Here is a 27295-nt window from a genome sequence, read left to right on the forward strand (position 1 = left end):
TGTACAGTTGCCTTGCCGACTACGGTCCCTAATTCCCCAAACCAAAGTGGCGACACATTAGCCAGCAAAGTGGAGGCCTATTAATAGGTCGTAAAGAGCGATGTGGCAGATCGTGTTGTCCGAGGGAGGTTTGATATGCGTGTAACATAATCTAAGTTCAATTGTGATGCACAGCCAGAGGCCTCGGCTGAGGAAATCTGCATGAAATCAGTGTCTGGGCCAGCTAGTAAATCACCTTTGGCTTGTTTATTGTACCAGAGCGATTTTATGGTGGCTGAGATGTCCTGGTGTCAGGAATGCCCCGAATTTTTTTTTTTTGTGCTGCAATTTTTTTTTCCTTCTGTCCTTCATTTTTTACATCGTTACCTGCCTGAATGCCGGAGGAAAAGCTGACCCGCCTCCAGTGTTTGAGAGATAGCAACGGAGTGATAGTCATTCAGGACAATCTTTCAGCTGTTCGGAAGTGGGGTGTTCCAGAGCGCGGCTGGGGAGCACATTAGTTCTCATTGTGCTGGTGCATTCCGGCGGTTTGTCCAGCCTGACTACTTTGTCCGGACCTGGCAGGCGCACTCGCCTCACCCGGCCAATCCTTCTCATTCCATGTGAAAAAACAAAACATACAACAATGGCTGAACATATTGAACGCAGTGCAGCGGTAAAAACATTCCATGTTAATTCTCTCGTGCGGTTTTGGCTGTCCCCTTCCAGCCTTGTGTTACATGTTGACGCTTTTACGCTACTGCTGTTCCAGGAAAATACCGAACAGATATTTTTTTCTAAATATGCTGATTGTGATTTTATATGTGATTATCCACTTCCCATATATTTGTATACTTTGGTCTGATTGGTTAGAAAAATTTCAATGGACAGCATTGGGCAATCTTTTCCTGGAGAATTCTCCCAAAACTTCAAGATATTCAATCAGTCGAAGGGCATAAAACCCGTCAGAGATTTTTATAACTTTATTCATGTATTTATCTCTAATACAGAATGTCAACCCCTGGTTTATAAATAGCTAGCAATGAGAAACTTGAAAACCACACAGAAGCGTTTGATTTAAATAGACGGGATTAGCATGTGGACCTGTTGTTTGGTCTAGACGCCGACCAGCTCCAGTTTCTATTTGCTTCCTGGAGCGATTAACCAACTCGTGATGTGACACGTGTCAAAGTTGGGGCACAGCCGCCACGTCATAGCCGCTTATTTAAAATAATAACAACTAGCCATTTAAAAAACATATAAATCTCTGAACACCAGAAATTAAACCTTCATTTTATTTATTTTTTGATGATCCCTGTGAGGGTGCTGCATTTGAAGGAAATGAACTTTTGATTGGCCATAACTAAAGTCGGACGTAACCACTCCCAGAGCGGCGCAGCCATCCCTAGTCAAACAAGGGATTCCTGTTAAGACCACAGTTGGTATTGGCAAAAAAATACACAAAATGCAATTATCTACATATTTCCTTTACTTAACAAACTTGGAACACGTCATCAACACTTTTGCAAGCTTTTTTTGTTCAATAAAAAAAGCCACATTTTTTTCTTCTTTGACAGAACATGGATATAAGGAAGGAATTGTCCAGTGATTACAAACTTACACACGCACAAAAAAAGAAAACCCAACAAAAACAAACCACCGCTGTACACGATTGTCTCAGTAAATAAAGTTTTTTGTCATTTTTCTTAAATTATTAGAAAAGCCCGGAGATTTCTCAGGAACGAGTCTGTTTCGCCTTCTTACGGAGTTCATAAATAAGAAGCGCTGGCGGGGAGGTGACGGGGACAGACCAACCGGAAAGCCTCAAATGAGTCCAGGCGGTCCATTTTCACAGTAACCACGGCTGTAAAATTCACCTCTCGGGACGACGACGACAAAAAAAAAAAAATTGCGTTAAGACGACGTGTGACGGGACGTCAGCACGTTTGACCGTTCTCCTCTCCACTTGGAAGATGAGACGCCTCAGGTAGCACGATGGGCCTTTTGATGAGATGCCAGAGCAAGGCGGGCATTGCTACAGGTACTCCAGGTCCAGAGCGTGATGGAGGGCCATGAGGTCCGAGTGGCTGGAGATCCTCCAGAAGGGCATGTTGTGCTGGAACAATCACAAGCCACGGCTCGGTCATTGAAACATGAAAAAATATATCAATGCTCCCACTGGAAGCCACGAGTCGTTCCCAAGGCGAGCCAGCGGCAGGGGAAACCCGAGTCGCGGGAGAATGAAAGGAACTCGTCACAGGTGGAGTAGCGAGCTCCTCCATTAGTCCCCCCTGGACTTTATCAGAGCTCCAACCTCTCCAAGGTTCCGCTTAGGAGAGCCTGCAGTGACCCTTAAAAGCTCTTTGGCTCTTTTGTTTGGGAAATTGTCTTTGCTTTTAAAGTTGAAAAGCTGGAGATGTTATCTGGCTTTCTTTTTTTCCTCCAAAGGCTGTGGTTTTCTCGTGAAGGCCGTAACATAACAGTGCTTCACACATCTTCTCCATACGCGACATGACATGAAAGGAATATTTTATCACTCATGAACCCCGGTGAACACACCACAGCAGGAAACGGTCGGCTGAAAGATTTTTTTTTTCTTTTTTTTCCATGCCGTGCCGACGCAGCGAATATCCTCCCGTGATTGAAGGCTCCTTTATGCAGGCCTTCAACATGGCTGAAAGGGACGGTCTAGCGTTACATGCAGCCGAGGGCACCGAGTGGGAATCTATAATTATGACGCATCGCCCGCCCGCCCTCGCCCCCTCCCCTCCTCGCCGTGCCTTCGAAACATTTGAACACTAAAGACTTTCTCTCTATTTTTCCTCAGATGCCTTTTATTGGATTTTATTAGCTTAGTTTTTTCCCCCAAATGCTTTGTTTTACTTTAGTTTGATTAGTTTTAATGTGGTGGAGCAGTTGAAGTTGCAATAACAGTGTTCACCACTAGATGGCATACATCGCTTAAGAATACCTTAGAGAAGAAGAGCAAATCTGAAGAAGTCAGGACTAAATTGGGTCATGAAAATGGTTTATAAAATATGAATACGATTTTTTTTCTCCAGAAGAACCGGTAAAGGTTCCATGTGTGAATCCCTCACCTTTTTCGAGCCTTGCTCCTCTTCCACGCCGTCCCCGACCACAATGTAAACAACTTTCCTGCCGAACCGTTGGACGACTCTCTCGAAGCAGCTCTCCTTACCTGTGTGGGAAGAATCAAAAGATGAAAAGATGAGTGGCACCCAAAAAGGCCAACATATGAATTCTCTCAAGAAGGGTGCATGGGGATGATGTTTATTTTGCACTGGAAAGTGAGTTGCAGGACGAGTGTGTATATGTGTGTGTGTGGGGCTGGATGTCTCCAAGTGGTTTCATATGCAGAGGGAGGCCCCTCTCTGAGAAAATAATCCCTGAGTTGATGAGGCCTATTCCGAACATCAATCCTATCTGTTGCCTGGATCTCCCCAGACCCGTCACTTGGTAGCGCCTGTTCCCAAAACGCCAACTAAGCTACTCATCTGTTCAAGATGCTGTCACAAGATGCTGTCACAGTGCTTTTACACACGCGTCTGGTTGGATGTACCCAAGTGACGCCATTAAATAAGCATACATTGGAAAAAAAATAAATAAATCAACATTTTACCTATTTTGGTTGCGCTATAAATATTTTCAATAGGAAAGACGATGCCCAGGCCGTAGAGCAGGACCTTGGCAAGGGCGGGGATCAGCTGCGTGGTGGTCACCAGGATGTTCACACAGTTGGACCTGCACAGAAGGAGACGGCGCCATTTGATGACAGACTTCCCGGGAAAGAAGTCCCCCACCCACACACCCCTGCTCCCCTCGCTCGACTTTTACCTTGAGTGGATTAACGTTAGTGCTTTCAGTGCCAGTGTTAACCAGGAGTCCGTCAAGGCTTCAATTTCTGCTCGCAATTGCAACCAGGCTTCCCTCTTGGCCGGGCCCAGGAGACCTGCAAGCGTACGGGAATATTGTTTGCTTTGGACCGCTTGGAAAAGTACCCAACTAGTGAGGGGAGGGGGCGAGGTGAGGGGGGGTTACCTCCGACGTTATTTTTGTAAGTGGTGTAGATTTCTTTCACCCGTCTGTAGCGGAAGGCCAACTTTCTCATCCAGTCCACACCTCCACGCACACCTGTGGCCAGGCAGAGGTTGGCGCTGGTGGCCGCCGCGTGGAAGCCGTCCGCGCCAAAGTTGTATGTGCTGCGGTTCGGATTGGAAAAGACGTGGCTTAGCATCACAGCAAAACATGGCAAAATGAATTTCAAACTTCATATATATATATATATATATATATATATATATATATATATATATATATATATATATATATATATATATATATATATATATATATATATATTAAGCTAAAGACAGATGATGAGTCAGCAGTTTACCTAAGATCCTGACCGTTGTCATCGGAAGAAACGTCATCAATATGCACCTGGTCACATTCCTGCAAAACCAAACATAACATTTCAGTCGGCCCCGCCCGGCTCAATCTATTTGAAGTATATCGAGAGGCTTCATTATTGAAGAAAATTGCCAGTCGTTAGCTTGCGCGTTGGTTGTCATTTTTCACCAGCGTAAAAAAAAAAACACACACACAGCCTGGCATTGGCCGGGCGCCTCGGCGTTGAAAGGCCTCGTCCGAGAATCATCTGAATCAGCACATCCCATAATTCTTCCCATGTGCCCTCACCAGCGCCGTCTAAACAAAACCCCGACCTCGTCATCGGCAGAGAGGCAACCGAAATAAAAACCTATTCAGCAACTCGGGTTTGTGTTTGAGCCGCCATCTTGATGTATATAAATATAGTAGGCCGTATAAAAGGGGGCCTTGGCTCTAATAGCGCATTTGTGAGCACATGTGCTTGCTAATACTCTTCCCTTTGGCTCTCCTTGGAAAGGCCCTGCTATTCTCCTGCTCCGTCCGGGCGAGCGGTAACACAATCCAGACTTTCTGCTAAATGTAACCGACTAGAAAAATTGAACCTGATGCTAACCGCCAATGAAATTATGACCTCTGATTGCTGCCGCGCCACACACCATCACAGGCCCCGGGGCCAGCCAGCCAGTCAGCCAGCCAGCCAGCCGGCCGGCCCGGTGAGCACCGCTGAAAAAAAAATCTGTTCTTAGTTTTCCATTTATAGGAACGCGCGAGTGTTACTGCCCTTTTCCTACCCCCTTCCACTTACTATATTGAGGGAGCATTGGTGTGAGGCAAAAATTTGAGTATGGACTCAATCCTGAAGCCAGGAAATTACCCAGCAGAGTGAAAAGAGAGGTGACATGTCTTAATCTAGAAAACAGGATGTAAAGGTATTTTTTTAAAAAAGTAACGTGGGAACTATGTGAATAAAAGTGGCGCTTTGATTGAAGTCATCACTCCCACAATGGCGCAGCTCCGAATCCGCCCGGTGTAGCCTGACTCGGTGCACCTTTGCTAGTTTGTTATACTCAATAACTTTAGCATTTTCTCTAAATTGTCAATGTACCCAATCGTCAAATACGTCACCCAGCACAGGCTCGTATTTTATCCACAAATGACCTCGACTCACCTGTTTAGAATTAAAATTATTAAAAATAATAATTTCTCAAATCCGAAAAATCCCTCCAGATTTTTTTTTTCAATCTTTTTTAATTAAATCCCATCCGGCTGTTAGGACACCCAAAGAGTTGCTGGAACTTCCTGGTTTGAAGTCAATCTAGGCGAGGCCAAACGCTGACGTGATTGCATTCCTAATGCCGGAGCAGGGTAAGGGTAAAGGGCTTTGGACCGTAAACCTTTTCTATTTTACTGGTTCCCCTCTGAACAAATTTTTCATCTCCCTGGATTTGCGCTGTGAAAGGGGAAGGGGAGCTTGAGGTGAGGAGAAACTCAAACCAGCTGTTCTTTTAACAGAATTAAAATCTTGACCCCACCACCCTCCCCCTCCCACCCCTGTCTCCAAGCCCCGCACTAATGCAGCCATTCGCTTGCCAAAGTCTCTTTCCCCAGGATCCAAAGAGGAAAAGACTTTGACCCCGTGGCCCTTTTACCCTCCCTCTATGGGGGCTCCCACACACCGATAGAGGGTAGAAAGCCCAAAGTGGAAGCCTTGTAGTCCACAAGATGGAACCTTTAGCTACTGACTCCTTAACTCGAAACTCCAGAAACCAAGTTCCAGAAACTCACCAGGATTTTGGGAATGATCAGGTTAATAAAACGGAGAGTGCGGGTGGTGGTAGAGAGCAAAGGTATGATAGGGAGGACTTGCTTGTTTTGGAAAAAACACAACGACTCCTTGGGTTAAGTACCTCATAAAGCCTCCATTTAAAGACCCGCCCCCTTTTCACTGGAATTCCTCAATTGTCCAGTAATTAGCTGCTAATGAACCAGACCCGATCATCCGATAAAAGCGCCTAATAGGAGCTCGTCGGGTTCATCCGTTGAGGTTAGATCCGATCTGGAACATGGCGCTTTCAGTCTAAAAAACGTATAAAAGATCATGAAAGGTTTACAAAGAAAATGATTCGTAGACTTGCCGACTTTGGACCTTGACGCAGACATTTATCAACCTGCTTCGCGCGAACAAAGAGGAAGGGGGGGGCGTCTGAAAAACAGTTACAGTTCCCTGCTGGGGCTCGCGTAAACCTCTGCACCGGACTCCCTGGGAGGACCAGGGGTGGGGTGGGGGGGCAGCCGTGAGTAATGTCGTACAGTAACCCTTACACGTACTCATTATGAACCACTTCTGAGGGCCTCGTAAACACCACAAAGCCACGGATGGATGGACGGACGACGCAGGTTCATGGCCGTTAAGTGCAGCCGTATGGTCAAAAATGGAAAGCGGCCAAAATGGCAGTGCTGGGAAATTTACGGCGCCTTGGTGAAATGTCGGAATACCGCATGAGAATAATGCCTCCCCGAATACAAATGAAAGTAGCGCATAAGTCTTTGGGCATAAGAGACTGACAAGCCTCGACAATTGCGAGGGACTTTCTCAGGAGCGTTTGAACATCTCTTTTCCATCCAGTCCGCCCCCTCCCCTTCTCCCCGCTCACCAAGCAAACAGTGCTCACTCGAAAAGCTACAATCACTGTTAACCTAGACCAGATGTTCCTACTGTACTCAGGAGGGACTCGTCTCTGTTTGCTTCATAAGCACCTAAGTGAATTTTAAAAGTTGGAAGCGGCTATGGATGGTCTGAAACTCTCGACGAGTGAGCATCACCCATCTGTCAAGCATAAATGGTTGAGATTTGGGGGTAACAGGAGAAAACCTCCAGGAGTGGTTTGATTTTTCAGGTACACCTGGAAAATAACCCTGAAATAACTTTAAACCAAAATGGCTGCCTTCGTACGTCTTTTCAGGCAGACGTTTTTGTGGGTCTACTCCTGAAAGACCTGTCTACCAAATTCCAGGTTACTGAACAAAACCAATGAGCAAATTTCACCAGGATGAGCAACCCGGTAATTGAGGACAGGATGCCATTTCTCCATCATTCAAGTTCTCCTTCTGTCCTCTGCTGAAAACTTTTCAGCAGGGGAGGAAGCTATCAGAGGCGTCTTTGTTCCCCGGCTGTCTGTCATCAAGCAATCAAGCGATGACGGCCCGACTCTTCCTGTGGTGGCGACTCGGCCGAGACCAAAGCAAAGGTTAATCACCAATGCGCCAAAAACACGAAGCCCATTTCCCCCCCGCTCTGGTTTCCTGTCTGCCATTTTGGAATAAATGTCGCCATTTTGGCAAGTCTTTTGTCCGTCATGTCGTGGACAACGGCCGTCAACGCGGGATTCCTCTGCTCGACGCCGACACTCCAGCGATAGAGGCTGTCAGTCATTGACCCCCCGCCACCCCACCCTTCGGTTCCCACCGCAGGTATGGGGGGGGGGGGGGGGGGGGGTTGCGATTATACCTGGGGGTCAAACACAGGATGTGGGTAACAAAGGGAGACTTCTTCCAAGCTACTTCATTCCGAGCCGCGCTTGAACAGTTGCGGAATTTAAACAACGGCTCCAAACAAAAGCACAGAGATATGCGGGTTTGACAAATGTTCACAGGAACGCGAGGGGGAACGCAAAATTTTTTTTTGTTCTTGTCAGAATATGATTCAGTTGGGTATGATGGTTGAATTGTTTGTCGAGATTGAAGTCAAACAATGCTAACGAACAAGAACGAATATCCGGATTGGCGCTCTATGACAGCTTTGTCAAATTTCATTCGGGTTACGTGTAATCCAAGTCGAGGACGGCAGATTTTAAAGTGGAACGATTTGATTCGTTGCAGTTCGGTGCACTCGTATCTTGTGACTTAAAAAAACGATTTTTCCGATTCAGATCGGTTTTCATTATATCTCTGTTGTCAGCATAAAATGGCGGCTTGTATCGAGTGGAGTCACTCGGCGAGAGATGTGGGTGGTAGACTGGGGGTTGTTTTGAGCACACTCTCACACACACGCACGCACGCACGCACGCACGCACGCACGCACGCACGCACGCACGCACGCACGCACACACACACACACACACACACACACATACACACACACACACACACAGGTGTCAAGCAAAGCAAAAACAATATAAAGCTATCAGTGAGGCGGAATTGTGGGATTTAACCCGACTATGGCGAGACATAAAACCAACAGACTGCAAAGAGACTCTGGAGGCCCGTAGTGCAAGCTGAACGTGCAATTCACAGCATCGCTCATTAACAGGCCCGAGTGCACGTTTCAACCCAGGGAGCTATAAAAAGCAGGCAGCGCTCATGTCACGGGGTTGTTTCCACCCATCCGGCGTGTGGAAGTGGCTTCGGAGTGTGAAGGGGGCATCGGGCCACTAATTGAAAATGTTCCCACCTTGGGAGACCTCCCTGCCCAACCCCCTTTGTGAGGACTTTGCCCTCATGCCCCTTTCTCCTTCAGAGTTGTTTTCTCACCCGGACAGGGAGGAAGGGGGAGGGGGGGGGGGGGCGGCCAGTCCTGTACCCCCACAGAGAGGGGGAACCTGGTTCCCACACGCTGCTTGAGCATTTTGCAGCTACAGTAAACTCACAAGTGTCAGTCTTATGAGTTTCATTACTGGCTGAAGTTTAGAGCAATGTGGGTCAGGACACAAAATAGTGGCAATTTATTGTTTCTTGAGTTTGTCGCCCTTATGGCAATCTGGGATTTTTGCGCGTAAATACAGAGGCCGATGTACATTTATTTCTGTGGGCATCAAAATAAATCAAAAGTAAGATTCAAATGCAAAATACCATGCTAACATTGAGTCGGCTAGCACGGCCATATTTAATGTGGTGGCTCTAGCGAGGCAGTGTTAAAACTTTAATGGAGCCCCTCGTACTAAACTCTGCACCTGTGTTCCTTTCCTGCGCAGCCTTCTGTGCTGTCCCTTTATGGCTCCTGACTAAATTAGATGGACCATATGCATTTCTGCACATGCTTCAATACATAACTGCTGCTGCCGCCGCTGCTGCCGTCGGAGGTATTTATAGGCTCGCTCCGTTTTAAGCTGCCACTATCCAAGCCCGGCGACTGTACAGTAAATCTGCGGAGAGGAAGCACGACCGCTTAGGCATCGGACTTAACCGGTTTGTTTTTAAAAGGAGAGATCAATGCGCTGACCATTGTGAGCGACAAGCATGCGTTAGCGCTTTGTGTCCCTTGCTATGCTAACATCTCAACACATCGAGTCAACGGTCGGACAATATCGACCGAATGATGTGGCCTCTCCAGAATCACGCTGATGAACTGGTCTTCACTTTCCTGACTCATCTACTCAGTCTACTGTCCTGCTGTGTTAGCTAGCATACCAACTGTTTGCATTCGAGAACACATTCAGATGAGAAAATGAAGGCCTTCAAAGCCACATTTTGGAAAGACATCAAATAAATCAGCCACCAAGTACGACAGACAATCTCAATAGCAGTCCTGTCTCTGCTCGTCTTTTCCATTGAAGCGCGTGGAAGTGAAATCCGGGGAGTGCCGAGAGACGTGGGAAGCGGCATGTGGCGTAGGTGGACAGCGATACCAAACACACAGCGTGACACGCAGACAGAAAGGAGATGGGTGCAGAAACACTAAAGCCTGACAAATTGCGCCGCTACGGTTGGGGGCGGTGTACGACTGACATGTCAAATTCATGGCGTCCCTCGAGGGCTCAGAAAGTAATGCATCTCCGGTATGAGACTGATAACTGAGAAGGAGGCTTCCACGCTATGAAGCAGTTGCTTCTTATGGACGCTCTGGTCACACTTTTATAGCCCTTGGAAAACACTAAATCATCAGATAGAAGGCAAAAAAAAAATGGAGGACACGCACCTCTAAGTCGTTAAAGAATAAATGCGTGTCGGCCAAGTTGAAGATCATCTCTTCCATCCGTAGTCCTAATGATACTGACGATGGTGGATCCTGAAAGAAAACAATAAAAAAAAAATCATGATTTTATTTTTTCTGCTTTATTTGGAGTGAGAGTAGGCCAGTCCACTCAAATAATCTCCCAGCAGGCTGTTCTCATAAAAGAAGACATTAGGCCCACTTGAAAGTTTTGGCCCGGCTCGTTTACGACGGTGCAGAAAGGACCACGATCGTCTTTGGAACGGTCCACAGATGGGAATAAACGCTGTTAAAAAAAAAATAAAAAAATTGACCAGTCTCCAGTTGGGGGTGGTCTATTTCCAACACTCGGGTGTACCGGCAGTTGGAGCAAGCCGCAAAGACGAGGATTTCTTTTTGTGTGTGTATGCAGCTGCTTTGGGAGTGAAAACAGTCCTTGTGGGGACCAGGAGCAGGGATTAGCCGGTTAAACCACCTGAAAACTCACCTGAGCTTTCGACTGATTAGCTGTCGTAGCTCATGCCGCTTATGTTTTCACTGGAGATGACAGCGGAGCAAATGCACAAGTACAAGCCCGGAAGAAATTTCCAGGTCGCCATTGACGAGAAATAAATGTCCGCGTCACAGCCACAAACCAATACGCGGCATTTTTAACCAGCGGTTGTTTTGACGAACCAAAATGACATCTTGCGAGAGAACTTAGTGTTTCTGTGCCTTTGTTCTGGTAGGGAGGGGAAGGGTGGGTGGGGGGGGAGTATTTGATGGGGGCGCTGTTTTGTTTTGGGGGTGAAAGAGGGCTGCCCCACGACCCGACATTGTTTATTTACTCTATTCCCAGCCTAGCATGCTGGGTAGCGAGCGAGCTGAGGCTTATGCCAAGAAGCAGCGGCGGTCTCACACACACACGCACACACACACAGGCGCACACGCACACACGCATACACACACACACACACACACTGGGTCTCCGGTGTACGTCTGCGGAGCAGGAAACACCCCGGCCTCCATAAGGGCTCCGTTTCATCTGAATTTCTATATGATGTGACAGCAGCTCACTCGTTGCTGCTCTGGTTCTTCAAACAGTAATAAAAGTCGCAATTTTTGCACTGCCGGCTGCTCAGGCCCTAAAAACGGCAACTGCAGAGTGTGCTCACTCAAAGCCTATCTGCAAGGTACATCTATAAACCACTTGAGGAAAGAAAGTGCTCACCCCCAACCCACCTTTGTCATCCCTGTCTGGGTGGCGTCAAGAAAACATTACAAAAACTTTCCCCGTAATCACTATAAATATCTGCACTTTCCCTTGTGGGCCTCCGCCGCCCCCTTCCAACAACACCAACTTCCCCTCTCATAAACACTGCACAGTTCTTATCAGCGCTTTTAATTGGCATTAAGGCAGCTCACCCCCATAAAGCTTTGACGGCTAAAGCCAGCTGGAGCGCCATTGGGCAGGCCAGAGCAGGAGCTTAAAGGAGGTGGGGATGTAAAGGGAAAGGGGGAGGGGGGGCTGTTATTAGTAAAAGTGAGGGGTGGTTGTTGGGAGTGGGGGGTGGCACTGACATCTCGAGGCAGGTGGTGCCTTGTGGCGTGCTTGTATTCTTAATTCCCTCGCCCGCTGATTGTTTACGTTGAATCACGGAGGATTCACAACGTCGGCGACTTTTCCCACCGAAGCACTTTTTCCCATCAGGGGCCATTTTTGTCGTTAGAAAGTCCTCCGAGGGCCATATGGAATTTCTGATGAAATATGCAATGGTCATCTTTTTTTGTGTGTGTGTGCAGATAACATTGCTGGCTAAAGAAAATTGTGTACTGAACATCGTTTAAGTTAAAGAAAATAAAAATAAAACACATTTATTTGTGTTTAAAAAATCTAAAAGTTTTTTCTTTATACCTAAAAATAAATTGCATTTTTCTGGCCATTAAAGAATTATTATAATGTATCGACAACTCTACTCCCAAAATGCATTTAATCATCTGACCGCGTGTTGCTGTGTCTCTGCGTAAGATCCACAATACTGCATTTTTGCCGGATCTCCGCCTGAAATCATCTGCTTTGATAAAAAAATGCAAGGACCCGTGCGAATGATCAACTTTGAAAGCTACATAGAAGTATGCCCTCAAAATCAAACCATGAGAATCAGATTTTGCCTTATTTCCCCCCACCCAAAAACAGTTTGTTTAGAAAGTTTAAATTTAGAGAGGCAATTTAAATGGAATAACAAATAGCCCGGCGTGGAAAAGTAAACGTTTCATCATTTCATCTTATAAGCATGCACAGGGAAAATAACCATGTGCTATAATAAAAATACATTTGTTGCAATATATATACGGTGCTTATTCCAATTCACTTAGGTTTTTTTTCTGGATTTCATTCCTGAATGATTTGAGAAGTGCTTAATTAAAGCAACAGTGTGCTCATTTGGGCAGGAGAAAGGAACACTTAAGTGTGTCAGGGGACATCCCGTGCGCAACAGTTGTGAGCCCCCCTACCCCCACCCCACCCCACTTGGCGATCCGCAGCCACGCACCACTTCGACAGCTGCAGGCAAATACTTGCCAAGCCTCGTTGGAGCTATTAAAAAAAGAAGCAATTATCTACACGGTGAGATCCCCTTACCCCGTGCTCAACTGTCTATTTCCCCGAAATGTCCCCATGCAATAATCCGGCTCCTGACGCTCCAATTTGCGTCCCTTCCTAACCCGTTGGCCGTCGCCCATTGCTTCAGCCGTCTCGTATTTCCGCGTTAAATCGTCACTCACCCGTCCGTATCTGTTGGCGTAGGAGCCCGTGAGCAAGGAATGAAAAACGATGATTGTTTCATCCAGATCCCAGATGAATACTCGCTGAGGAGAAGTGACACAAAAACAGAGAGGAAAAGAGTTAGAATCGATGGCGATGCAAGGTGATCCTGCCGGTCAATAGCGCGGACTGGCCCAGCCTCGGCCACCACAACAGTCCCCGCCATCCCTAGTTTACAATCGATAGGGACAAACTCATTAAGTAGATATGCGATGATGTCAGTGCTTAAATGGCATCTTATAGTGCTAGCAAAAGCTACAAAACATGTTAGCATAACATCGATGGCGCCCCCCAGTAAAAGGGACAATCCCCCCCTTCCACCTTGATTGTTTAACACAGAAAAGAACTTGTGAGTCATGATTCCAGAAGGCGTCAATTATTCACGCCCGGTTAAGGAAGCGTTACTTATAATGAATTAATGCCCACGGTGCGTTCAAGGCAAAGTGTCAGCCCATGTGCTAAGTGGATTAAGGTCCCTCGAGGGCGTCTGTCGCCAAGGTAGCGAACTCACCCCTACCTCAAGGTCGGAGTCGGGCGGCGGCGACGGGTTGTTGTTCCTCCTGCCCCGGCCACGTGACTTTCCATCCGAGGCTCGGCGCAATCGATCCGAATCTGAATCTTTAATGGGGGTTGATGGACTGTGGATGGTACTGTACTCCACTGGAAGGATGACGGATGACAAAAAGAAATGACGCTCGGTTCTTTGGGAGGACGTTTGTCTTAATGTACGCCATTTGGTTCCGTTATTTATACAAATAGACAACTGCAAGCTTTTGTTATACAACACACGGATGATGAATCTAGTCATCATTTTCAGATGATGCTAACGTCAAGTTAGCGCTCCAGTCACTTACCTGCAGGATTGTCTGTGATGGCCTGGCTGGTGATGGCGGCGGGGGGTTCCTGTAGGGTATAGGTGGTGGTTGTGGAGGGCGTGCTGGGGCTGGTGTTGTTGCTGGTCATGTAGGGCGACGTGTAGGGTGAGCTGTTGTAATACTGAGCGTACTGACCCTGGCCGAAGGCAGGATAGCCCGGGTACTCCTGTGAAGAGATGCAAACTTGAGGAATGCTGCCAACATTTTGAAGTGTTTTTTTTTTTTTTTTTTGTAATGTGAGATATGCCCTTCACCATTATTGCTACTTTACCGCACAGATTTCCAAAAATCATAAATGCGAACATATGTCAGCTTGCTCCCACATCTGGACAAGCATCCCGCGCTCTCGCTCTGTGCCACGAGACATATGAGCGAGGCGGTACGGCAGGTAATCCAGTGGACGAGGCGTGCGACATCCAGAGTGATTTATGTGTCGCTGATGAAATGTAAGACGGTGAAAATCTGGTGTTCCGATCGATCAGCGGTGCTAGGATCCAGTAAGTCTGGCAGTCGTACCTGTTGCGTGTTGTTGAAGCCCGTCGAGTTTGTCAGGGAGTTGTTCCCGCCATATAATCCTGACGTTGTTGTGAAAGTACCGCCTGGGAAGAGGGACATGTTTTGGTTACATAACAGACGTTATTTCTAGGATAAGTAGTTTTGGGGCGAATAGATGATGTAAATGCTAGTGGAGCTAACTCAAAGCTTCAAATAGTGACTTGTGGCAATCCTCAGGGGTCAATCTTAAGCCCTTTGCTGTTTTTACTTTCTTTCAATGATCTGGGTATGATTTCAAAAGTGCCAGACTTAACTTCTAGTCTGCAACATCAAATTAACGGTGGATTTAAACTAAATTAAATACGCAGGGGGGTGCGGGTGGGGGGCGAGGTCCCAGGATGTTGCAAGTTTGGGTCCCTTAAGGATAACCCTTGAAAAGCGACCTTATCTCTCTCCTCTTCCTCTCTTTATCACATCTTGAATCAGGCCTGATGAATGACAGTTGGGGGGCAGCAGGGGGGGATTCCGGGGAGGGGGGGGCAGAAAACAAGTGGAGAGAACCTTCCTCTTCCAAGCACATCCTGCGAGTAGCACAAGAGGCTGGTTGTCTTGTGGCTACTGGAGGGTAACGTCCGGGGTGAACGACCGAGGGCGGGTCGGTTGGTTGCGGAGGGGGGTCTGACATCCCGTTGGAATGAATATGTATGTTTCTCTTTTCACTCACTCACTCAAAGGATGATCCCTCCTGGGTAATTAAGTCATTCAAAGGGGGGCTGATAGCATCTAATGGCTTAATAATATACACAGCTTGACTTATTAGAGGAACAGAGGGCGGGCGCCTCCAGGCTGGGGCTGTCGTTGCGCCTTTCAGCTGCACTCCATCTGCTATGGGTCTGAGGAAGGCCTCATGTAAAATGGCCGCCAAATTTAAAAAATGCTACAAAAGGAAGGGATAAATATTAAATAACAATTAGTCACCGCCCCCTTTTCACTGTCTATATGTAATCCTGCCATATACTCCAAGTGCCGGTTGAAAGTGGTGGTAATGCACTGTCACTTAAATGGGGGGGGTCATCATTACCTTTTTTACCCCCAACCCCGCCCCGACGACAAACAAGAGGGAGTTCCTTTTATGCTGTGAGCGTCAGGGCCCTCCTACACCGTGACAAACGTGAAGCAGCTTTTCAGAAGGCAGTCAAAAGATCAGGCAAGCGGAAAGGAAGGATGTGGCGAAAAACGGACACAAAGCGCTTCTCTGTTTGGTCCCGAGAAGAGAAACAAATGATTTGTGAAGTCTCCCCACTTACGCCCGTGCAGCTTTTTCACCCCCTTTTCATCCCCCGGCCTCTACCGGTTATTTTACATCTGTCTGCCTTGTTTGGTTCCTCAAGGGCCGTGAGGGGGAATTTCGACGCCCCCCCTCTCACTTCTTATGGTTCCAGAGTTCAAAACGGAGTGAAAGTCTGACAGAACAATCAGAGGCGCAGGCAAACGAAGAGCACGACAACAAATTAGCCTGAAGCGCAGTTCAAGCGGTCATAAAAGTGCTGGCTCGGCGGAGAGTGAGGAGCCACATAAAAGCCGAGGGGACCCCGGCCCGGCAGGCCTCGGCCAGAATGGAGGCATGCTGTTAGGATCGGGGGCCTTGCGGTTCCCCAGGGGGCATGTTTTCGCTGCCTCCCTCTGTGCTGCTCCAGTTAGTTCACTCAGTCACTCAAGTGCAGACATCAGACCCCCTTTCCCCCCTCCCCACCTCTTGCCTGCCTTCTGGCCCCACAATTGGAAGTCCATTTGCCTTGCTTGATCAGTCTCCTCGCCACGGGCTATGTCTATCATCAGTGCACAATATTTGGAGCAGAAGTTTGGATGCCCCACTTGGGAATACGCTATCAAGTCCAGATGGACTCTCCTCCTCCTTTTTTTTTTTGCTGGCTTGCCGGAATGCTGGAATCCAATTATTCACATAATTAGCATCTGCTCAATCCCTCACTCTCTACCGGCGTTACTTCTAAATTGTCACCTTAGACGTGGCCGTTGCAATCTTGTCGTTTTTTTCAACACCCCCCTTGGGGTTTTCTGTGCCAACCTGCCATCCATTGCCACGCGAACGTGCCCTTTACGATTCGGCGCAGCCACGCAAAGCTCCATGGCATTGGACATGAAAGCGAGGCGCAGAAACATTTATCTAATCGTCTGCCGCCTTGACAGCTGGCCACAAGCTGGCAAAGGGATACGGGTTTGGGGGATCGGGGGGGGGGGTCGTGAGTGGACCTTGCTTTGGTTGCTGAAAACCTCGAGAGGACCATTGAAATAACCTTTACCGATTACTGTAATCGGTCAAGCCCTAATTTGCATTTCACCTTTGACAACTTCGGGCTAGTCAGGGGATCTGATAGTCAGGTTAAGGTATAAAGAACAAAGCGCACACTACTCGGAAGACAAATGGACATATAATGCTGTCATCGGAACTTCAACCCACTCCCTCCACCATTCCCGTCGTCGTCCTTTTTTTCAGGCTCTCTGGTTTTTGGTCGGCAGCCACGGGAAAAAAAGGGCCACGGCGTGCCACATGTGGTTGAGTTGCTGGCGTTATTTACTGTTGGATTTTCTGGACGATTTTGTCACAAGGGAGCGAGAGCGGAATGCGGCCAGCTAAATGGCCGACGCAGGTGGACGTTTTGCGGGTCCGAGGGGGAAAATTGTTTCTAGGCGGAGGGGCAACAGCTCATCTTTATTAGCTTCAAGGCTATAAATCGCCACAGTTCTAAAACGCTTAAACAAATACAAATATGATCACAGGGAGAGAAAAACAAAGGCTGGGGAGTTGGGGTGCCTCCTAAGTGCCGGGTGATTTTCTTCCACCATCTTGTGTTGATTTTTTTTTTTTTTTTTTTGTGCGACTCACCCTGCATTTGGTAGCTGTACGGCGCCTGCCCCGTCTGCGGGGTGCTGAAGCCCGAGCCGTAGCTGAGGAAGCCCGTCTGGCCCGGCGACTGCGACTGGCTCAGGCCGCTTTCCGTCTTGATGCCTGCCCACAATGGCCCTAAATCAGTTAGCGACATCAGATCGGTTTGATGCTCTTTACAAGAGTCGAGAGTCACAGGTCTGAAATTACACCGAGAGTGGGCCGGGGACCGATCACAATGGCCCCGGCGCTGATTTGTTTACTGATTCCTTGTTGCGATCTCATACCATTGCAAAACGGACTTTTTGGTTACTCCAGATTACACTTACTGTTATCTGTAATCTAAGACAACAAAATTTTAGACCACCTCTATCAAAATTTAAGACGTCATTAAATAAATGGAACCACTAGGAGTCAGAAGAATGTTCTCAATAAAATGGAACCACAAGGATATGAGCTCAACATTTAGTGAAATTCTGCAATACTATTTTTGAAGTACGTACTGCATATGAAACAGAATACAGGTTAAATAAATCTAAATTTAAGATCCCTTGAATTAAAAATACAAGACCTCTCGTTCACTAAATGTAACCAGTACGAGTTTGCTCAAAACTTCACAAACAGAAATACAAATTAGTATTTTCTTAAATTTTGGTGTTAAAACAAATTTTGAATTTTGGGGTGGAAAATCAAATGTAAGTCTTTTCTGGATCTTCAGACACAAATTCGTGTTGCATTAGTCATCTTCTAGCACGGTCAGCAAAATCACCAAACGAGAACATGCGGGCAACAAACAAACACTCAGCAAAAACAATGACAACGCCGTCTCAAGAAAGGTCTTGACCTTCACAAATGAAAGTTTCTCTTTTCAAAATAGTTAAGATGGTGTCCCTCACCGTATGCCGGGATGCCGTAGGGCTGTCCGGGCTGGGGGTAGCTGGCGTATGCTGCGGCTTGCTGCATTCCTGTGGTGTACTGCGCCTGCCCGTACGCGGCCATATTTTGAGACGAAGGGGTCGGAAGAATATGCGGATATGTCCTGCTGTTTGAGCGATGAAAGAACAACAAAAAAGTGAGGAAGAAAATGCAGTCAGCCTTCCAAAACAACTAAACTCGCCGCATAAAAATTTGATCGTATCACCAACGACGAGAAATTACGACACAAGCTGCAGACATCCAGGCAAACAAAGCAGGAGGATCTAATTAAAGTTCCAAATGAAGTTGAGCGTTGCTTATTTTTATATATATTTTTTTGAAGAACAAGTAAAAAGGAGCCTTACTTGGAAGGGTAAATCTGCGGGGAGAACTGGTGCGTTTGTCTTGGACTAAATCCACTGCTTCCAATAGCTGAGGAGGAGAGTTAAGGAGAAAGACAAGAGCACGTTGAAACACTCAGAAGCAAGGTAAATATTAGTTTTCGCCAACAGAACCCCGAGATTCCGAAGAAGGGGTAATTACGCCCGCATTACTCTGTTTATTTCCTTGACCTTCTTTAAGGTTGAAAAGCGGGATCGTAATAATGGAGCAAAAATAATCATGTAGGCTAGAATCTTTTTTTTTTTCTGCTGACTCATTAATTGTCATGGCAACCGCCGGGATAAACACACAGCTGTAATGGGCTGACAAAGCCGCAACCACGATACATGATGACGTAGTCCCACAGGGCTCTTAAGTTAGCCCCCCAAAAATGTTTTTTATTATTATTATTTTTTTAAGGAGGCTCGTGTCTTTTGCTCTCGGTTATTTTATTTGCCTTGAAAATAAATACTTTCGCGAGCAAAAACTTTGTACAAACAAAACAAGCTTTAAACGGTTTTGGCAGTGTTAAAAAACAAAGGATTGTAGTTTTGCCGGTTTGTAGAGACAGTCAAAAAAAAATTGTGATACAAAGAGGGCCTTCGCACTAACTCCGCTGAATGTTATTAATACGTCTTTCACCGACATGGGAACTGCCCCAGTGAACACATTCACACACGTCTGTGTGAACGAAGCATATAAAAAAAAAAAACGCTGACAAAGACAAAGGGTCATGTTCTTAAACACACATACATATACACACTTTATTGGTCAGGACGCATCGCTCACTGATCACTTCTGCACACATAAACACACACACACGCACACACACACACACACACACACACACACACACACACACACATACACAAACTCGGTACCTGATGCGGAGAAGCTGTCGAGAGAGGTGTCTGCAACTGAGGCGGCTATGTCGCTGCTGCTCATTGGCTCGCTTTTAACTGCCAAGGAAAAAAAAACAAAATATTATTAAATATAAAAATATTATTATTTTATTTTATTATTTTATTATTTTATTATTTTATTGAATATGATTAAAAATAATAAAGTTTCTTTTAAATCATACAAGTTTTGGGGGTTCAGTTTTATTGACCCTGCATATCACAATTTGTGTTTTTGCTGACTTTTGCATTATTTTGATCTTGATTTGTTTTGCCGTGTCTTACCAACTCATTAAGTTTTCATTTCCACTTGTTCTCGTCAGTTAGTTTAACCTGCATGACATTTTAGGGAGCTGACAATATTCTTTCTCATCTGACTAATTGTGCACAGCCCGTGTCATAAATCCGGCTTTTGATATGCTGCATCTGTGTTAAAATCTCAAACAAGCGGGCTGACACAACTCTAAATCAACGCTGCCGAATGATTCATGTGACGTGCGCTAAGATTTGTTTTAGTATCACTGAACTGTCAGGAAAAGGCGCTGCTTTATAAATTCATCTTTAAGCGTAGCGACCGATTTGTGACCTTGGCTCCATTACCAAGCTCACTGATAGATGCGTGAAGTGCAATTTCACAGCTACCTGACAGCTCAGGAATCTTTGAAATCATCCCCCCCCTCCCCTCCACCTTTTGGGGGCAAAACAAATCGACAATGTGGGCAAGGCGGTCATGCTCCGCGGAAATGAAGAAGCCATCGGCTGTCATGTCGTACATGTTTTTCCGCTGTGCTTGTTCAGCGCCGATACATGCTGACAAGTGGCGGGCGGGTGGTGGTGGGGGGGGGGGACATAAAAAGAAAAAAATAATTCTGTGTGCATGCATAAACTAGCACACCATCACAAAAACAAATTTAGGGTTGGGTAAGCATGAAGGAATGAAAACCCACTTCAAACCATGCCAGCATGACACATTGAAACAGCAAAGCCTGAATGAAAGATCCAATAATTGAATTTTGGATTGTCCTTTCATTGCAAACAAAGTAGACAAACCTGAGGCAGACTGTGAGTTAGAACCTAACAACCAGTCTGCGGTGGTGAGCATTGTGATGCTGTCACCTATGAGGGGAAGAAAGCGGTAAAAAAAAAAAAAAAGGACACGTGACGTGAATCCTGTCTATTTATCACCCGAGTCAACAACGATGCGCTGTGGGAAAACCGCATGCAAAACTCCACTTGTGTCCATCCATGCTGAGGGAACGGCATCATGACACTTAAATACACAGCTGATAGTCGCAGAGAAATGCCGAGCGGACCTTCAGTGCCATTGGGTGTCATGGAATTGTTGTTATGGAGGTGGGAGTTGTCCAGGCCGGCACCGCTCGGAGATTCGCTGCTTCCACTAAGTCGGCTGTGAGGACTGGCGAGATCCTGCATTTCCATAAACCTGAGCAAAAAAAAAAAAAAAATAGCATTGGAAAATTGAGGATATTGGAATACCAATGGTGGAGCAACATATATAGAGAGACAATATCTGGTCCTATATATTAATTCCGCTTTTTCACTATTTGAAAATGTAGGTGTGCAGAAGGAAAGGGAAGTCTATTTCTGGTTGTCAAGTAAATGATACAGAAGATGCGAGTAAATAACATCTCCACATGATTTCAAACAGGCTCAGGCGCTGTAAGTAATTGTCAGCAATGAAAGGCGCAGTGACAAACAAAACAATTTGTCATTCCGACGCTTTCGTCAAGCTGCGCTTTCAACGTTGGCCGTCAGCGCGTCGCATCCCATAGCCAGATGTCGGCCGGTTTGATGCGCTCAGGCTTGATTACAAGAGGCTGCTTGCCTTGCTGATTGGCAGGCGAGGAGGCCGATGTGTATACTCTGGCAAGCGCCTTAATTGTTGCCGTGTTTACGCAGAAGCAAGCCAAACACTGCATTGAACATTTAACTCGACAGTGCACCCAAAAGCATCAGGATGGGTGCCATTTTTTGGATATGAGTAAAATCAAAAGGACTCTGATTTTCTAATGATTTAAACCAATCGGTCGGATGATGAAGAATATAGAGACAATTAGATTATCTGTCTGCATGTGTTGCTGCACCAGTTGTATTCAAATAAAGGTGACAACACTGCGACACTGATGCGATACATTAGCCTGTTTATGGCGTTTCCATTTATGTTACAATTAAGGTAGCGGACCTTGTATTTTTTTCCCCAAAATGGTTCCCATGGATTAAAATCAAGCCCCTACCTGCAACCGAGATGCCCGATTCCTCCCAAGCCCTGCGACTCCTCCTCCGGCCAGCTCCACCTGGAAGAAACAAAGTCGCTCCTTGTTAGCGTGAGACAAAAAGCCTCGTCTCTGACAAAACATGAAGCGGCGAGAGAGACGAAGCCCGCCGCTCTTTCCTCCTGGAGAGGCGGTTCATCATTTTGGGCCTACGACAGCTGCAAACTGGATTAGCCCCCCCTCCCGCCCCCAATCAACATGCAAAGTGACTTAGCCAAGGTAAGCAGGAAGAAGTGGTGGTGGTGGTGGTGGTGGTGGTGGTGGGGGGGGGGGAGTATAAGTGAGGGATCACAGGTTTTTCGAGACAGGAAGATGGGACGTGTTGAGCAGGCGACCAGTCGAGCGTGACAGGCCAGGCATCCTCAGCACATCTTTCATGTGCAATTGACACTATCTGAAATTCATCAGCAACCCTGCTCCGGCCCAAACTGACAGCTCCTAATGAGCGTCAGGATTGCCCCCCCCTCAACCATCCCCAAGCGGGCCAGCAGCAGGGCACACAAATATACAACTTCAAAGCTCCATTTAGAACCGGAAAAAGTGGCACAAAGGAGGAAAAATACTACGTGGTGATGCGGTTTCGCTTATCTGTGACTTCATTTGAGGATTAGCAAATTTTGAGGAGCACATTTTTTGCAGGTGAATCACGGGGACCTGAAACAAGGCTTTTAATAAACAATAAAAATATAATATATTGAGTGAACAATTTGTTTCCTTTTTTAACATATATGTAAAATTAAGACGTTTTATTTTTTGAATTCATGTTGTGATCATTTTCAGTAAGGCAGTTTTAACAAACAAATTTCAATTCAAACTTTCTATATATTTAGTAAAATACATTGCTTTCAAAAACAAATTCTCGTCTTCCAAAATGTAACTCTTATGTTAGAATTGCAATTAGCACGGCGTCTTTAGTTAATTCCACCTCATCATCAAAAGTGTCGTTTATTGGCAGACAAGGCGGTGACGACCAGCCAATCCGCAACTTGTTTAGCCACACTAGCGCATCGCTAGCTAGCTAAACGCTCACTCAAACATTGTAAAACAGAATATGTTCTTGAGAGGCCCCCAGTTCATCGGGGCGCACACACACACACACACGCACACACACACACACGCACGCGCGCGCGCACACACTCGGGGCACTTTTGGAGGCCCATCTCAACAACAAGGCGCAAATGCGAGCATATGGAGCCACATATGTTTCCGATGACAGCGCCGACGCCTCTATTACTCTCCTTTAGCTGACAGTTACATTTCAGAGCTCGGTCCGACATCAAGAGCGCGAAAGAGCCATACAGCGGCGCGGCCATAACACTACAGTATATTAGAACTGACTCAGGGCCCACCGTGGGGATTCCGGGTCCAAAACAGGGTCAAGAGTATACGTCTGGAAATGATTTTTTTTTTTTTTTAAAGACGGATTACTCTGCTTCCAGTTTTGAAATAAATTCGCTTTTAATTGTGTTCAGAAATGCAGTGTGACCTCAACAGCTGTGATATAGTCACAGAATAAATACTATCAATGTAATTGAATATTTTTTTAAATATTATTTGTGCGACCTTTGGCGGCTGTCGTGTTCAAGTGTCTCCACGGTTGCAGGTGAAAGCATCCAGGTGAGGAGAAAGCGTGAAGAAGACCCGCTTCAAAGGCCTCCTTGGAAAATACTTGTTGAAGCCAAAGAAAAAGCACCTTTCACGGATGCGCCGGCGCGTCTTTGAAGCCGGCGGCAACAAAGCGTCACCGTGACGACGGGAGATGAAGAAGCGCTGCCACAACAGGCTCCCGTCACGCTTGCTCGCCGTTTGTTTTCCAGGTAAACACAAGCTGACACTTTGAGTGCTGAGGGTTGCCCCGTATGTTGGCGCTCTTCAAAATGGACATGCATTTTTTGACTTCATCATCAGCAGCACTTTTTCTCTCTTAGTATTCAAATCAACAACCCCCCAAAAAATGTTTGATGTATATGATCACTTTAGAATTTAAAACTGCAAATTGGAATCAGACAAGGCTTTAATGTGACCTTAAATGCATTTTTGACATTAATTATTTTTTTCTGGCACATCAGATTTTTTAGATATTTTTAGTTTTCAAATTTGAATAGAAATTTTTGCATGTATTATTGATATTACTCTATTATGAAAGCCTAATGTACTAAAAAAAAAAAAAGCACAATTGAATCTTCTAGAAAAGTCAACATGCATCACTGATTAAAAAATTAGTAAACATAAGTTGACCAGTGTAACCAACAGGAAAATAGGATAAAATTGATAGAAATAAAATTAAATTATTTTTTTGTATTGATAAATACTACCACTGATTCAGCTTGATTTGATTTTGAAAGCCTTTTTGGTGAATACAAAGTTAGGATTAAAATCAGCAGAAATAAAAAAATAACAGGCTGTTCCTGATACTTAATATCATTAAGCCATCTGACCATGTTTCACCTTAAAAATGCTGCGTTTAAAACAACCTAATTTGGATTCAAATCTAGACTGACCCAGGGATTTTTAGTACAAAACAACCCAACAATTATTGTTTTTTTTTGCAACACAAAGTATCATCAAACTGGGTTGTTTCAATGTCGAACTGGGAAGTTTTAAGTGTGTTTGATATGCACTTCTTTAATAAAAAAAAAATTAAAAAAAATTGGAACCTTAAAGCGACTAATCCTCACTTAAGCTGGTCAGCTGAGTCCACATGGTGGCCGAGGGAAAATAAATCCGCCGGGCAAGCAAAAGAATGTGGACGCGTACAACAATTGGACACAGATGTTGCGACTGGGTGCTGAGGTGCGGTGCAGTTTTATCTTTTTTCTTTCTTTTTTTTTTTTATTTTTGACGCGACGCTCCGCTTGGGATGCTGGGCCGCCGATGCAAATTTTTCAAAATGGGTCCACGGTGTGTTGCTGTTTGAGCGGCGGTCACCTAATAAGATCAACTCGTCGTGCATATTTAAACGCTGATGGTGTCATTTGAAAATGGCTCATTATCAGTGTTTTGCTAATGAAATGTAACACGGAATCGAATCACAGGCTCTTCCGGAAAGGCCTCGGAAAGGATAATTAAGGCTTTAAATCATATTTTTTTAAAAAAAGTATTGAAGTGTTTACGTTGGATTTATGCCGGGCAATAAATCCATACAGGTGAGTTAATTTTGATGTCACATAAAATCCTGACTATATGTCCAGTGGGAATTTGGGGGGGACGCTATTATTGAACCAAATCGAGGAAGAGGATTAAAATAACATTTCATCCAGGAATTATTATTATCTGTAAAAAAAATCCCTTTTTATTAAGTTTTTTTCCTCACTAAATGACCTTTAGGTGGGTGGGCCGTTCTACACGCATTCTTGTCACATTTCCACTTTTTGCTTTTTTTTGCTGTCCTTTCAATCTCATTTCCGGACCTAAACAGCAACGTGTGAACAAAACAACGCCCGCTGCTATTTAGTAAACAACTCCCACGCTGCTAAATCATCTGCCTACTTACCAACCCCCCAGACCTATGACCCCCCCCCAACCACCACCATTCTCTGCAGCCACAATGCCGACCGCTCCTGCTTGTGTACATACAGCCACGCGAGCAAATACGCACTAATTGGATAAATAAGGTTATTGTGCCGCTGAATGGTAGCAGCTTGTCGTGTTTGTTTAACACCGAGGGAGGGGTTTACAATTTTGGGGGTTCTAGTTTTGCACTTTTAAAGCTCCATATGTGGCCCACCAACCATCAGTTGCCCACCGCTGCTTTCATCTCCCACCTTGGAGCGAACGAAAGAGGATGAAAAAAGCGAGTGAAGTTTCCCCCCCTTTAACGTGAAACCACTTCAATTACACGAGTGTGTGATCACGGCGAGTGTGTGTCATTTTTTACGGGGACGCCGAATGGCGCGCAGCCCTCCGTCTCGGGGTCTCCTCGCAGCATTCCAAGGCCGAAGCAGATGGCATAAAATGTCAAGCGCTTCCACTCGCGAGCGCTTTTTGCTATTTTACCCACCGGCTGCATTCGACAGCAATAATCTGGCTGGGTCAATTTGACCCGGTGTGTGTTTCATTATTCAAAAGTGTCAGGGGCAACAACAATAAAGTAGAATGAACAATTAAGAAAAATATTTTTTAACTGTAATAGCCAATTTGTGTACTATTTCCATTTTCTATGTTAATTACACGTGTGTTATTTTTTATTTTAAAATGGGCCAATTTGACCCATGTTGAAAATAATCCTTTTGGATAAAAATTATTCTATTGCTAATTCATAAAAGAAAAAAAAAATACACTGCTGAACCATTTTAGAGGTGAATAAGGAAAAGCTTGTTTTGGAAACAAATGACAATTTTTAGTTTAATTACCTCGTATTTAAACTTTTGTATTTAAATTTGCCCGGACGCTTTAAACACTTTAATTACTTTAACTTAATTTTTTTAACTCCAATAACATTTAAAACCTTACTTGAACATTTTGATGATTATGTGGCAATTTATATCACTGGCACACTTTAAAATGCATTCAATATTTATTTAGTATGAAAATACATATTTATGAATAAAAATGTGTTTTTAAAATACAAACACACACCGAAAGTTTCCAAAAGCCCAGCAGCAATTTCATGCAAGTACAAAATGTTATACTCACAACAATTACGCTTGAATCCTCGTGTCTTTATCCCTTCTTTAGAAAAAAAAAATAACTGTAGAAAAAAGATCCAATGTTCTAAAAAAGTTCTCCTCCCAGAATCTCCGGCATGATTGAAGGACGGAGTTGAAACTTTACAAGGCGCCTTTTTTCTTTTTCATTTTAAGCCTGGGAAGGAATGGAGCGCACCCCCGCACTGCCGCCAGCCAGCGCGGTACCTCAGCAGGGCCGGTCCGCTCCGGCCACAACGGAGAGAGTTGTCCGATTACTGCTGCAGGCGCTGACTAGTAGTGTGTGTGTGTCTCTCTGAGGAAGTGAAGGAGGGAAAAAAAGAGAACTAGAGAGCGAGAGAGAGGGGGGGGGGGAAGGGAGGGAGGGAATGGGAAGGGAGGGAGAGGTTGTGGCTAAAAAAAAAAAAGTTGCTTTAACTGGGAGACTTTCAATATGTCTGTTTTGAGCAAACCTTTTCAACTGCGCACCACCTCAACCGGTTGACACAGATGGTGCACCGCATTTACATTGCACACAAAAGAAAAATAAAATCAGTCAAAACAAAGCTTGGCAGTCTGCCTAACTTTTGAAGCCTTTTTGAAATTCTGATATAGGAGGTGCACCCCCTCTCTCCCGCACACACCCTGAAAAATTAGTGTCATTGAAAAAATATCGTCAGTTACTCTGCCATATTACAAACTGGCAACCCCTGAAACTCAAGTCTTTAAGCATGGGGGTCTTCTCCAGATTGTATCAGTGGAGGCTAAGACCCCGAGGGCGCCCC

At 45.5% G+C, this 27295-nt stretch overlaps 1 protein-coding gene and 1 long non-coding RNA gene across 8 annotated transcripts in view; one reads left to right on the plus strand and one right to left on the minus strand.

Moving 5' to 3' along the window:
- The window catches only part of LOC148381085 (uncharacterized), a 32700-nt gene extending 8290 nt beyond the window's left edge, over positions 1–24410 (plus strand). Inside the window, exon 3 of one of the 2 annotated variants that reach the window (XR_015854636.1) lies at positions 23489–24410. This is a non-coding gene — a long non-coding RNA (uncharacterized LOC148381085). Of the gene's footprint in view, positions 1–3041; positions 3438–23488 lie in introns of those variants that run through there. The other variant, XR_015854637.1, reaches the window with a different exon arrangement.
- eya1 (EYA transcriptional coactivator and phosphatase 1) lies at positions 1451–26817 on the minus strand. 6 transcript variants are annotated; one of them, XM_088363544.1, is made up of 19 exons: positions 26521–26817; positions 21847–21906; positions 20905–21035; positions 20642–20707; positions 19574–19651; positions 18677–18743; positions 18293–18435; positions 17397–17534; positions 14513–14595; positions 13976–14162; positions 13639–13781; positions 13082–13165; positions 10304–10393; positions 4394–4452; positions 4039–4199; positions 3835–3949; positions 3620–3741; positions 3078–3178; positions 1451–2095 (listed from the first exon to the last, which is right to left on the minus strand). In XM_088363544.1, the coding sequence occupies exons 3-19, from the start codon at positions 21029–21031 to the stop codon at positions 2015–2017; spliced, it is 1845 nt and encodes a 614-aa protein (XP_088219670.1). In that variant the 5' UTR covers positions 21032–21035; positions 21847–21906; positions 26521–26817; the 3' UTR covers positions 1451–2014. The 6 variants fall into 6 exon arrangements, with proteins under 6 accessions (XP_088219670.1, XP_088219665.1, XP_088219664.1 ...); XM_088363539.1 differs by having other exon boundaries at positions 17397–17519; positions 18293–18438; XM_088363538.1 differs by having other exon boundaries at positions 18293–18438.
- Positions 26818–27295: the final 478 nt, after the last annotated feature.

Source organism: Syngnathus floridae, chromosome 20, assembly GCF_059516105.1.
Source record: "Syngnathus floridae isolate MCC-2025c chromosome 20, RoL_Sflo_1.0, whole genome shotgun sequence".
In the NCBI taxonomy this organism is placed as follows: domain Eukaryota; kingdom Metazoa; phylum Chordata; class Actinopteri; order Syngnathiformes; family Syngnathidae; genus Syngnathus; species Syngnathus floridae.

What these genes read in the sequence shown, in the direction of transcription:
- eya1 (XM_088363538.1), bottom strand. Translation starts at nt 21,031, where the DNA reads ATGGAAATGCAGGATCTCGCCAGTCCTCACAGCCGACTTAGTGGAAGC. An exon ending in CTACGGCATCCCGGCATACG is followed by an intron (nt 17,535 to 18,292) that starts GTGAGGGACACC and finishes TAACTGATTTAG; the next exon opens with GGCCATTGTGGGCAGGCATC. An exon ending in TATTCTTTAACGACTTAGAG is followed by an intron (nt 4,453 to 10,303) that starts GTGCGTGTCCTC and finishes TTGGTTTTGCAG; the next exon opens with GAATGTGACCAGGTGCATAT.